This window comes from Lutra lutra, chromosome 1 (assembly GCF_902655055.1).
Source record: "Lutra lutra chromosome 1, mLutLut1.2, whole genome shotgun sequence".
In the NCBI taxonomy this organism is placed as follows: domain Eukaryota; kingdom Metazoa; phylum Chordata; class Mammalia; order Carnivora; family Mustelidae; genus Lutra; species Lutra lutra.
The window spans coordinates 49,308,132-49,320,560 of NC_062278.1; the positions used below are offsets into that span (position 1 = coordinate 49,308,132).

General features: G+C 36.5%; 1 protein-coding gene across 1 annotated transcript in view; it reads right to left on the minus strand.

Annotated features, from left to right (window-relative positions):
- The window catches only part of TOMM70 (translocase of outer mitochondrial membrane 70), a 32,046-nt gene that overhangs the window by 3,795 nt on the left and 15,822 nt on the right, over window positions 1-12,429 (minus strand). The window contains exons 5-9 of the mRNA XM_047723123.1: window positions 8,836-8,984; window positions 6,930-7,137; window positions 4,606-4,740; window positions 3,309-3,416; window positions 2,320-2,436 (exon numbers count right to left, since the gene is read on the minus strand). Of these exons, the coding sequence (XP_047579079.1) occupies window positions 2,320-2,436; window positions 3,309-3,416; window positions 4,606-4,740; window positions 6,930-7,137; window positions 8,836-8,984 (717 nt within the window). The remainder of the gene's footprint in view (window positions 1-2,319; window positions 2,437-3,308; window positions 3,417-4,605; window positions 4,741-6,929; window positions 7,138-8,835; window positions 8,985-12,429) is intronic.

Here is a 12,429-nt window from a genome sequence, read left to right on the forward strand (position 1 = left end):
TGGAAGAATAAATTCAGTTATGTGGTAACTATTATCAGAGTCATTCCTTAAAAATGTTAATAAAAAGAGGTGCATGGGTGACTCAGTCATGAAGCGCCTGCCTTTGGCTCAGGTCGTGGGAGACAGCCCCATTTCCGGGGCCCCTGCTCAGTGGGGAACCTGCCTCTCCCTCTTCAGCTGCTTGTGTTCCCCTTCTTGCTATCTCTATCATAAATAAATAAAATCTTTAAAAAACAAAAAGTTGCTAAAAGAAAAAAAAAAAAGCAGCTACAGTCAACTATTTTAGGGCAAATCCCATGGCAGAAATGAAACGTTTGCTTTTATGGATATCAGTTCACACTGAACCTAACTTTGAGACTTTGCCTGCATCTAAGCTCAAACTTGAGAGTTAAAAAAAAGTTACATTATATCTGTTTACTTATATATAATGTAACATATATATGTTATTTCATGAAGTAAAAATCACAAGGGTGAAAGGACAGAAATTTTAGACTAGTAACATTAGTACGGATAAGAAGATAGCTCAATAAGCCATAGCTATTCTGAAGGCAGCATAGTGACAGGGAAAAATGCAATTAGAAAAGCTCCAGGGCGCCTGGGTGGCTCAGTCATTAGCGTCTGCCTTCGGCTCAGGTCATGATCCCAGGGTCCTGGGATCCAGTCCCGCATCAAGCTCCTTGCTCAGCAGGAAGCCAGCCTGCTTCTCCCTCTCACTCCCCTTGCTTGTGTTCCCTCTATGTCAAAAAAATAAAATCTTTAAAAAAAAAAAAATGCATGGAAGAAACTAAAAACAACTTTCAGAAAGGTCTGGAGGTAGGAATCTATCACAGAGGGTCATTTTTATTTTTATTTATTTTTAATTAAAAAAATTTTTTAAAAATATTTTATTTGTCAGAAAGAGATTGAGAGTAGGAGTGGCAGGCAGAAGGAGAAGCAGGCTCCCCACAGAGCAAGAAGCCCATGCAGGACTTGATCCCAGGACCCTGAGATTATGACCTTAGCTGAAGGCAGATGCTTAACCAACTTAGCCACCTAGGTGTCCCATGGTCATTTTTAAATGTTTCCTATTTCTGTGATGTTTGGGGTAGCAGAAAAACACTTCTTTGGAATAAAAAAGAATAAGAGAAGATATTACACAGCATACTGAGATATCTGGTTTATGAATATATCAAAAGCAACTTTCAACGTAAAGACTAAGAGAAAACATTCTGAGATGATTTACTTACAGAAGAAAGTCTAACTGTGGCTGTAAAAAGCTAACCATTTTCATTCAAATGGATGACTTAAAATTAATAAGTTTTCAAAGACTTCAGACTACAATTAAAAGGTGAAAATAAGGGGCGCCTGGATGGCTCAGTGGTTAAAGCCTCTGCCTTTGGCTCAGGTCATGATCTCAGGGTCCTGGGATCGAGTCCCGCATTGGGCTCTCTGCTCAGCAGGGAGCCTGCCTCCTCCTCCTGTCTCTCTCTCTGCCTGCCTCTCTGCCTGCTTGTGATCTGTCAAATAAATTAAAAAAAAAAAAAAGGTGAAAATAACTTAAGTGTACATTCTCCTTTCCATACCTTCAATCCTAAAGCAAGGAAAGGTTTCAGATTTGGCAAACCACAGAGGAATTAAAATAAGCTGTTCAGCCTATCTAACCATTTAAAAGGACAGTGATCTAAATAGGAAGAAAAGCCTTTCCATCACATTCTTCTTTCCAACTGCACAAAGTAAATTTTCCTCAGGTAATTAACTTTTCCTAATCCAATCCAAATGAACACTTGAGGGAAATACTCAACTTCAGCTTCCCCATGTTGAGTTTAGGGCCAGGGTTCTCAAACTGTATTAATACAGGAGTCACTCCTAAGCTGATTCAAGACCATTTTGGAGCCAGGAGAATCATAACAGGAATGAAGCCATTCATGTTCACAGAAGCTGCAACCAGGGAAGAACTGTTTTCTAATTTCCAGACTGAAACTCAGCATATAAATGCAGTTCTTTAAAAAGACTGCAAACTGGGAGCTCTGCTGGCTCATTCAGTGAAGCACACAACTCTTGAATTTGGGGTTTTGAGTTCGAGCCCCATGTTGGGTACAGAGATTACCTCAAAATGAAATCTTTAAGGGGCACCTGCATGGCTCAGATGGCTAAGCTTCACTCTTGACTTTAGGTCAGGGCTGTGAGATCAAGCCCCGAATCAGGCTCTTCTGGGCATACAGCCTGCTTGAGATGCTCTCCCCTGCCTTCTCCTTCTGCTCCTCCCCCACCTCTAAAAAAAAAATTTTTGAGGGGGGGAAAAAAAAAGCCAACTGAAAAAATATGAAAAATCACATTTACCTGAGCATATAGTGCATAGCCTTCAGCACACCTTGGAAATTTCTTTATGACCTCTTCAAAACCTTTCATAGCTGCTTGGATTTGTGAAGAATTGTTTCCCGTATATGCCTGGCGATACTGTTTAAAACAATCAAAACAGGCCTGTCAAATCAAGAACTCAAAAACTTAAGGAATTTAACATATTACAAGTCACACAAAATCACATAAATATTTCCAGAAAAGCAGGTGATTTGCTAACCTAATTTGCTGCATCTAAAAGGGTTCCAAGGAAATATCTCCGGAGCAGGGATCCATAGGCTATGTACAACTATGACTTCATTGCCATTATACAATTTCAAGATGTTCAATAATCTAGAAGAAGGCATACTAACTTGTAAGAAGTTAACTTTGCATATAAATGGGGGAGTTTTAAATCTAATATAATTTATTACACTTTACCAAAGTTACTATTAAGCTTCATCTAATAACATTTTTCATCCACAATTTAAATGTGCTTGTGACCAATTTCTTTCTTTAAAAAGTCTTTTAGGATTCAGGCTATAGGGTTAACCGGAATACCTCATTTCACTAAAAATGAATTTATTTTAGTTGATTTTCAGCTTTGTGTTTCTAAATATTAACAACGTGAGATTAGAGAGCAGTTATTTGGTATGATTTAAGAGTATATCCTCAAATGCTTTTGGTTTTTTGTGCTAGCTTATGGTAAAAAAACAAAACAAAACAAAACAGGGAGAACAGTGCTATTTAGGGGAGCATGAAATCAGGGAGAAACATCTATCAAGATGAACTGAAATAAAACATCCAGAGGAATACAGGAGCAATACCTCAATTAGCAAATACACTTCTATTTCCCAAAACACATTTTTCCCTTGTAGTCATCCTCTGGGGGAAAAAGAGATGATGGTTTTGTAGACAGTGAGATACTTTTTTTGTTAACAATGGGAAATAAAAATGATGTTTAGGAAAACACAATATAAAGTAGAACCTACCAATGCAAAACATTTCTGAGCTTGTGCCAGAGCTGACTCAGGTCTTAATCTAATACATTCATCAAAATCTGCGACTGCTTCTTCAACTTGATCAAGCAGTATTTTCAGCTAAGAAAAACAAAACAAAACACACACACACACACAACAAATATACACAATGCAAAATAATAGGCACACCAGTTGAGTACAGTGTCTCTTAATCATGGTTTAACATCATGCTATGCATGTAGTAGTTATTCAGTATAGAATTACTTTCTAGAAACAGTGAACTAGAAAATCCTATCATTCATTCATTCATTCATTCATTTATTTATTTATTTATTTATTTATTTAAAAGATTTTATTTATTTATTTGACAGAGAGATAGATCACAAGTAGGCAGAGAGGCAGTCAGAGAGAGAGGAGGAAGCAGGCTCCCCACTGAGCAGAGAGCCCGACGCGGGCCTCGATCCCAGGACCCTGGGATCATGACCTGAGCTGAAGGCAGAGGCTTTAACCCACTGAGCCACCCAGGCGCCCTATTTATTTATTTTTAAAAACGATTTTATTTATTTATCTGACAGAGAGAGAGATGGTGAGAGAGGGAATACAACTAAGCAGGGGGAGTGGGAGAGGGAGAAGCAGGCTTCCTGCCAAGCAGGAAACCCAATGTGGGGCTTGATCCCAGGACTCTGGGATCACAACCTGAGCCGAAGGCAGTTGCTTTTCTGTTATTATATGGATAGCCTATACATTCCACCCTAAAGCATTTCAAGAAACCATCCATGTTAAACAGGTAATAAAGCCATATGTTCCCCAGGTGAGGATGAAACTGGGAATGGTTTTCATCACTATATATCCTTACTAGAAATCAAATATGCATATTATAAAACTCCATTCAGAAGAGATTTTTTTGGTACTATTTGGGTAGTCCAGGACAAAATTTCCTTACAGCAGGAAGCCCACAGAAATTACCCTGTTGATTCTAGCATTAACTCAAATGTTCAATAAATTTTTCAGTGTCACTGAAAACCTAAGAGCCAGAAATACCTGAAAACCAAACTTGAACTGGCAGGCCAACATCTGTAGGCTTCTCTCTCTCTCTCTCTCTCTCTCTTTTTTTTAAATAAGCAAATACCAAAATTCAAAGGACAAATATTTAAGATGGGACTAAAATAAATGCCAACCCAAACTATAACACTATACTTTGTTCACAGCGATCAGAAATGATACAAGGAAACTTGTGACAGCATTCTCAAAAATGGTATCATATTCCTCAATCCAAAGGTCAGAACTCCTGATAAGAAAATTAATTTACCTGTCCTCGGTGGTGATAAACATCTGCATTTTGAGGATCAATGTCAGCAGCCATGTTAAAATCCTGAGTAGACAGCAAAGGCTGCTGCTGTTGCATGTACATGCTGCCTCTTTTGATAAGAGCATTTGCTCGAAGCTATATAACCAAAATGAGAGGTTTGTCATTACTAAAATTTAGTCTTTTAAAAGTCTTTTTTGAAGTCTAATTCACACATCAAAAGCTCATCCTTTAAAAGCGTACAAGTCAGTCATTTTTAATATATTCACAGAGCTGTGTAGCCATCAGCACTAATTCCAAACATTTCCATCACCCCCAAAAGAAACCTCATACACATTAGCAGTCATTCCCCATTTCCTTCCTAATCTTCAGCCCCTGGAAACCAATCTACTTTCTATTTCTACAGATTTGTATGTTAACATTCACATAAGTGGAATTGTGCATTATGTGGCCTTTCTGTGTCTAGCTTCCTTCATTTAACGTAAGGTTTTCAAGGTTCATCTATGTTATAGCGTGTGTCAATAGGTCATTTTTCTCTATGGCTGAGTAATATTCCACTGTAAAGACAGACCACAATTTATCTGTTCATTGGCTGATGAACATCTGAGTTGCTTCCACTTTTTGGCTATTATGAATAATACTGCTATGAACATTTATGTATAAATTTTTGTGTTGATACATATATTCATTTCTCTTGGGTATATACTTTAGAGGGGAACTGCTGGGTCATATGGTAACTCAATATATTTAAATTTGAGGCACTCCCAAACTGATTTCCAGAGGGACTTTACCATTTTACATTTCTACCAGCAATGTGTAAGAGTTCCAATTTCTCCATATCCTCACTAATACTCTTAACTGTCCATCTTTATGATTACAGCCATCTTGGTGGGTATAAAGTGATACCTCATTGTAATTTTGGTTTTCATTTCCCTATGGCAAGTGATCCTAAACATCTTTTCATATTCTTATTGACCATTTATATATTCTTCAGAGAAAGTCTGTTCAGATCTTTGACCTATTTTTAAATTGGGTTCTACTATTGAGTTCTGTATATATCCTGGATAAAAGCACCTTATTGGATACCTGATTTGTGAATATCTTCTCCCATTCTGTGGAGTGTGTTTTCTCTTCCTTCATGGTGTCTTTTGCATTACAAATGTTTTTAGTTTTGATGATTTTTGTACTGTTGCTATATCTAAGGAATCTTTGCCTAATCCAAGGTAAGGAAGATTTCCTCCTAAGTTTTCTTCCAAGAGTTTTATAGTTTGAACTCTTACTTTTAGGTCTCTCATCCATTTTGAGTTAATTTTTGTACAGGGCATATGATAGTAATCATTACTACTTGCCATTAAAACAATTAAGTCATGGTCATGAAAGCAAAAAATAGGCTTCTTCTCCAAAAAAATGTTTTGAGACAAAAGTACATGTAAATTTTCTTTCAATGAAATAAGTAAGAATACCCCCATAATTATAACAAAACCAGAAGATATTTGTAATCACTAGGAAATAAAATGCAAAGTCATATTACTAGGGTATCTTCAATTTGAAAACCTCATTTTGAAAGGAACTTCTAACAAATACTTAGTTGTAATGTCTTTTGTTTATAAGAGCTTAAGATAGTTTATTAAATACTTAGGCCTTGAAAACAACTTTTACAATCCACAAAATACATGAATGATTCATTTGGAGGTAAAAAAGCCAGAATTTAATGAGGAAACAAACAACAGAGATGTTAACAAACTAATAAATGAATTTAGTTAAGTGGTAGCTAAGCTCTGTCTTATTAAAACACTGAGTAAAAGGCTCATAAAATTCAACAGATCCCCTTAAATCTTAATTATGAAAATAATCATATACACATAAAAAGCTGTTCCAACCACACAACTATAGCAATTTTTGATCTACTTCAGTATATCTCTATATCATATTTTTAGAACCCATTTTAAAATTCATGTCCATAAAATCTTTCAGATTAAATGTGCTTTGTTAAATGCATTTTACAATCTTGTATGATCTATAGCATTAATATATCACCCGTACTCCTATCTAAATATAGTCTAATACAGTAGGCAGTGGCTATAAAAGGAAGCTGAGTTACCAGATGCCATAGAAAAAAGAAAAAAACTCCTTTTCTGGTTAAAGATAACTATCACTGATATTTACATTTCAGTTTCACTGTATCGAATCATCATTAGGTGTAGCTGTTTCCAAAATAAAAACAGCCTTTTGGAGAATGGCAACATCAATGTGAAAAATTTAGCAGTACATGCAAAAGCCGCACTTTTTAGTTAATTCTTTTCACACACACACATTTTAAAAGGTACCTTCACATTAGCTTCTTTCAAACTGATGACTTTATCTAAATCTGGTTTGGCCGCATTGGCATTGCCAATAAGCAAGTAGAAGGTAGCTCGTAGTAATAATGCTTCTGCCATGTATTTGCCTTGAGCATCTATTTCTTTTGAGCATTCACTTATTATTTTATCATAGTTTTCTTCTTCCATATACTGTTTGGCTCTTAAATATCCAGAACTGGAAAAAAAAAAATGAACATAGGAAATTATTTACTAAGAAAGGATCAAATGCTGAAACTTGCCACACTTAGCATTACTAGAGTTAAGCAACTGCCCACTTCTCATTCCAGTATAGGACTGGAATGGGGCAGTGGGGAGAGGGATAAGATCAGGCTTCCTGACGTGGACTGGGATTTTTCTTGATGTCTTGGGAAGTTTAATAAAAGGGTTAACAGCAGAATCAACAGCAGAAACCTAGGGTTACTGCCTAGGCTTCAGCATTTATGTATGTTAAAAGATGAACTAATGACTGACTGATCTGCAACTTGGACAAGGATCTGGTCTTATTCACCTTCAAACATATGGCACACTGATGTCACTCAACAGTTATTTTATGACCAACAGAAAGAAAAGAGAAATAAGAGATAATTAAGTTTAGGTCACAGAAGCCAAGCAAAGAGACATGACCCAATCTGTGCTTGGTAAACAACACTCTGTTGTGGAAAACGCACTGTAAAAGAGTAAGACGGAGGCAGAGAATTATCTGAAGGGCTCTCATCCAGAAGCTGTGGTGTTTCACCTAAATAAACAGACCCAGAATGAATAGGTGGAAATATCAAAGAAGAAAATTTAAAGGAAGAGTCTTCTATTAAGTACATTTAAAAAACCACACACTTTCTTCCTTTTTAAAATACATGATTATTCTGCTAACATCATTATTTCTAAGATGATAACTTTTATTGAGGATGCTTGTAGAAGGGATTTTTTTTTTTTTTAATGTGAAAAGGAAATTTATACTAACTAACCTCTATGGGGTCTTACAAATATAAGGTTCCGTAAGTTAAGAGTACATTTTCTCATTTCATTTGTTATACATCCTAAGTAGATAAAACTGGCAAGCAATTTAAGCTTTATCAGTCAAAATCTTATAAGCTCTCTTAATTTATCTTAATTAATAATTACATTCTAATATTCCCCGCATTTTAACTTCATTGTGGTTTTTCTAGCAAGGACTATTCCCTAACCCGAAGAGGAAATTATTGGCATTGCCTTAAACATTTACTTCTCAACTACAATTTTCTGCAGACTGTGTATCAACTAACTAAAGTTTGAATATCTTGGTACAATTATGCATAGTATCTTTCCTTAAAAGGTGGCCAACAATGGTTGAAAAATTAGGAGACAAAAATCAAAAGCAATGTTTCCTCAAACTTTCCAATATGCTATATGTAAAACTCTGTTTTGCTACAGGAACAATATTCCCATTTTTCTAGAACTCATTAAAAAAATGCTATGTTGGTAGTATATTGTACCTTCTCTTAGAAAGGAGAGCCAGCTTTACCACCAAAACACAATACTGATAAATATAAATGGACAAGCAGACTTACATACCACATCACATCACTTGACCTCCAGTTGTAAACGTAGCATCTTGTACTTTGGTTTCTATTCTCTATAGAAGCAAACACAAGAAGCCCAAAGAATGGCTAGGCAAGCAGAAAATAAAGAAAAAACTCTGAAGGAAGTCACTCTTCAGGGCACTCCTAAGCTCCTCATAGTTTATAATATTCCCGGCACTAAAACATCTGGATGTTGAGCCACGTGACAATTTTCAAGTTAGTGCCCTTGTTCCAATACCGTCAACCACTTGACTCACTGGGAATCCTCTTGAGATTATCATGTAGGAATATAAAGATAAAATGCTTGATATACTTACTTTTCTTTAACTTCTGAGGCCTCTCCTTCTTTGTCTTTATCTTCATCAGACTTCTCTCCTTTAAGCATGGGCTGAGAAATAATATCATCTGTGAAGGAACTGAAGTAAGATTTGATAAACTGTGGAGATGGCATCAGAGGCTCACGATTCTGAAATAAAATCATGTTTAAATATATCAAAATGAGAAGACACTGACCACAGAAACAGGTACATTTGTACAACACTGAAAATGACTGCTATAAAAACTGGAATCTCATTCTCAGGTAACTGAAGAATATTAGGGTCCAAACCACAGGACAAGAGACAGTGGAATAGGTAAAGTTACCCATCCCAAGCAGATTTTAAACGACACCCCTCTGGGACTCTTGGGTGGTGCAATTGGCTAGGCATTCAACTTTTGTTTTCGGCTCAGGTTATAATCTCAGGGTCATGAGATCGAGCCCCATGTTAGGCTCTGAGCTGAGCGAGGAGTCTGCTTAAGACTATCTCTCCTTCTCCCTCTGCCCTAAACACACACACACACACTCACTCTCTCTCTCTCACACTGTCTCAAATAAATAAATATTAAATGACACTTCCTCTCTTGAAAGATGTAAAGTGTCAAGAACCCCTAGGACTACTCACTAAAAGTTAAAAAGGTGAAATGTGTAACACAGGAGGCAAATAACTGTTGAGTTAAAAATTACCTCCTTCTAGTGCACCTGGCTGCCTCAGTCAGTAGAGTGTGCAACTCTTGATCTTGGGTTATAAGTTTGAGTCCCACAGTGGGTGCAGAGATTGCTTAAAAATGAAATCTTAAAAATAAAAATGATCTCTCTCTGGTCTCTGTCCTAGAAGATCAGCATCTTAATTAACCATTCAAGACCACATCTTACACAGGTGGGGTAATGTTAAGTCTATTTACCACAGGCTTTTATCTGTCCTCCAGTTGTACTGTGTCTCCATTACAGTAAATGCCATCGAAAGTCTGAATGAAATCTCATTTCTTTTTTTTTTTAATTTCTCTTAAAGTTGATGGCTCATTTTAAAAAATTAACATACATTATTTGTTTCAGGGGTACAGGTCTGTGAATCATCAGTCTTACACAATTCATAGCACTCACCATAGCATATACCCTCCCCAATGTCCATCACCCAGCCACCCTGTCCCTACCCTGCAACCCCCTCTAGCAACCCTCAGTTTGTTTCATGAGATTAAGAGTCTCTTATGGTTTGTCTCCCTCCCCGGTCCCATCTTGTTTCATTTTTTCCTTGCTTCCCCCCAACGACCCTCTGCCCTGCCTCTCAAATTCCTCATATCAGAGAGATCATATGATAATTGTCTTTCTCTGACTGACTTATTTCGCTTAACATAATACCCTCTAGTTTCATCCAGGTTGTTGCAAATGGCAAGATTTGGGTTTTTTGATGGCTGCATAGTATTCCATTGTGTGTGTGTGTGTGTGTGTGTGTGTGTGTGTTGTGTGTGTAAATATATATATACATCTTCTTTATCCATTCATCTGTTGATGGACATCTAGGCTCTTTCCATAGTTTGGCTACTGTGGACATTGCTGCTAAAATATTTGGGTGCACGTGCCCCTTCGGATCCCTACATTTTATCTTTAGGGAAATTTCATTTCTTACTTAAATTACCACTTTTTGGCATGGCAACCTGATTCATAATTATGGAAGTATTTTGCTTCTCCTTTTAGTCTAATTAGGATAAAGTTTTAAAGAGGGTAGAGAATAACATAGACATAAAACTCTTCTCACATTATTTTGGATCTTTTAGCTTAAGAATTCAACTTGAAGATTTTTAAATTGAAATATGACTTTTTAGATCATATGCATAACAAATACCATTTCTGTTATTTTGGTAGATTTAATACTTTTATATTTGAAAGAGGAAAAAAAAAGGGAATTTGGCTTTGTAAGTAAATGACCTAATCTAGGATAGATGAGATTGGGAGGGAAGAAAACACAGGAAATCTAAGGGAAAACCGTATTTTTGTGGAAGAGATTCAGTTTCTTACTCTAGGATTATACAAGTTAATGTTTTAAATCAAATGGTCACCCATCAAGTGAAAAGTACGCTTAACTTCAGTATTTCACTAAAGACTGTGCACAGGAATATACAGTGGCAATCATTTGCCACTTTAAAAAGCAGGACTAAAGACTGAGTACATCATTAATGTCTTTAGTTTACTATTTCAGCTTGGAAAAGGCACCTCCCCGCCTTCCTCAGAGAATTACAAATTTAAAATGAAAGCAATGTAAACATGGACTTAATTAAGTATCAAAGAAACAAGATACAAATTCTAGCTCTGCCACTTATTAGCCATGTGACCTGGTACATGTCATTTTCAGTTTTCTCATCTCCAGATGGCAATAAAAATACTTGCCTTATTTATCTTACAGAGTTGTTGGAAAAATAAAAACAATAATGTAAAAAGTATTTTGTGGGGTGCTTGGGTGGCTCAGTGGGCTGGGCCTCTGCTTTCGGCTCAGGTTGTGATCCCAGGGTTCTGGGATCAAGGCTCACGTTGGGCTCTCTGCTCAGCAGGGAGCCTGTGTCCCCCTCTCTCTGCCTGCCTCTTTGCCTGCTTGTGATCTCTCTGTCAAATAAATAAATAAAATCTTGAAAAAAAAAAAAAGTATTTTGTGATTTTGTGTCACAAAGGTGGCATACAAACAGATTAGAAAATCTAAGTGGAGGGGCACCTGGCTGGCTCAAGTTGGAAAAGTGTGTGACTCTTGATCTTGGAGTTGTGAATCTGAGCCTCATGTTGGGTGCAGAGATTACTTAACAAATAAAAACTTTAAAACAAAAAAAAAGAAAGAAAATTTAAGTGGAAACTGTGTAAATGTGGGTTATCTTATATTTCTTACCACCCCGAAGTCCAACCAGTACAATCATTTAACAATAGCATTATATAAATACACACAAGGAAACTAGGCTCCTTTGAGGCTGGGAGACTATTACATGGTACTTACACAGTGTTTTGAGGAACCTGTTCTAAGAAATGATCAAGGGAAAAAAGGGTTCTAGAGGTTAAAGAGACTGAGAACAACTACACCACTACAGCTACATTCCTCCTGAAGATTCACGATATATCCTAGCACATGAAAGTCTTGCAGTGAAGAAACCTGTTTTAACTGTTTAACTCAGTGAATATTCAGGAGTGCAAAATTAAAAAAAAACAAACATACAGCTTATTGAAGTCAATTTAAAAGTTTCCTTCAAGAAAAAAGGAACAACTACCTTAATATTACTGAAGTTTAGCAGAAAATCTCCAGTGATATTTAGTGATGCTTGTGGTAGTCCCAAGGCACTCTACTTACAGACCTCCATGACACTTCATTGTATCATGCCTTTCACACTTATTAATGGTCTCTCTCACTAAATTGTAATTCTATAAGGGCAAGGACAATAGCTACCCACCCTCCTAAAATTGCTTTGTTCAATAAATGTTTCTTGAATTAAGTCATCTGTTACAGATCGCATAAAACCAATGCCAATTTACATATTATACCTTTAAAAACTTTAATGATATAGGCAGGAGTTGGCAAATTTTTCCTGTAAAAGATGAGATAATAAGTATTTTAGGCTTT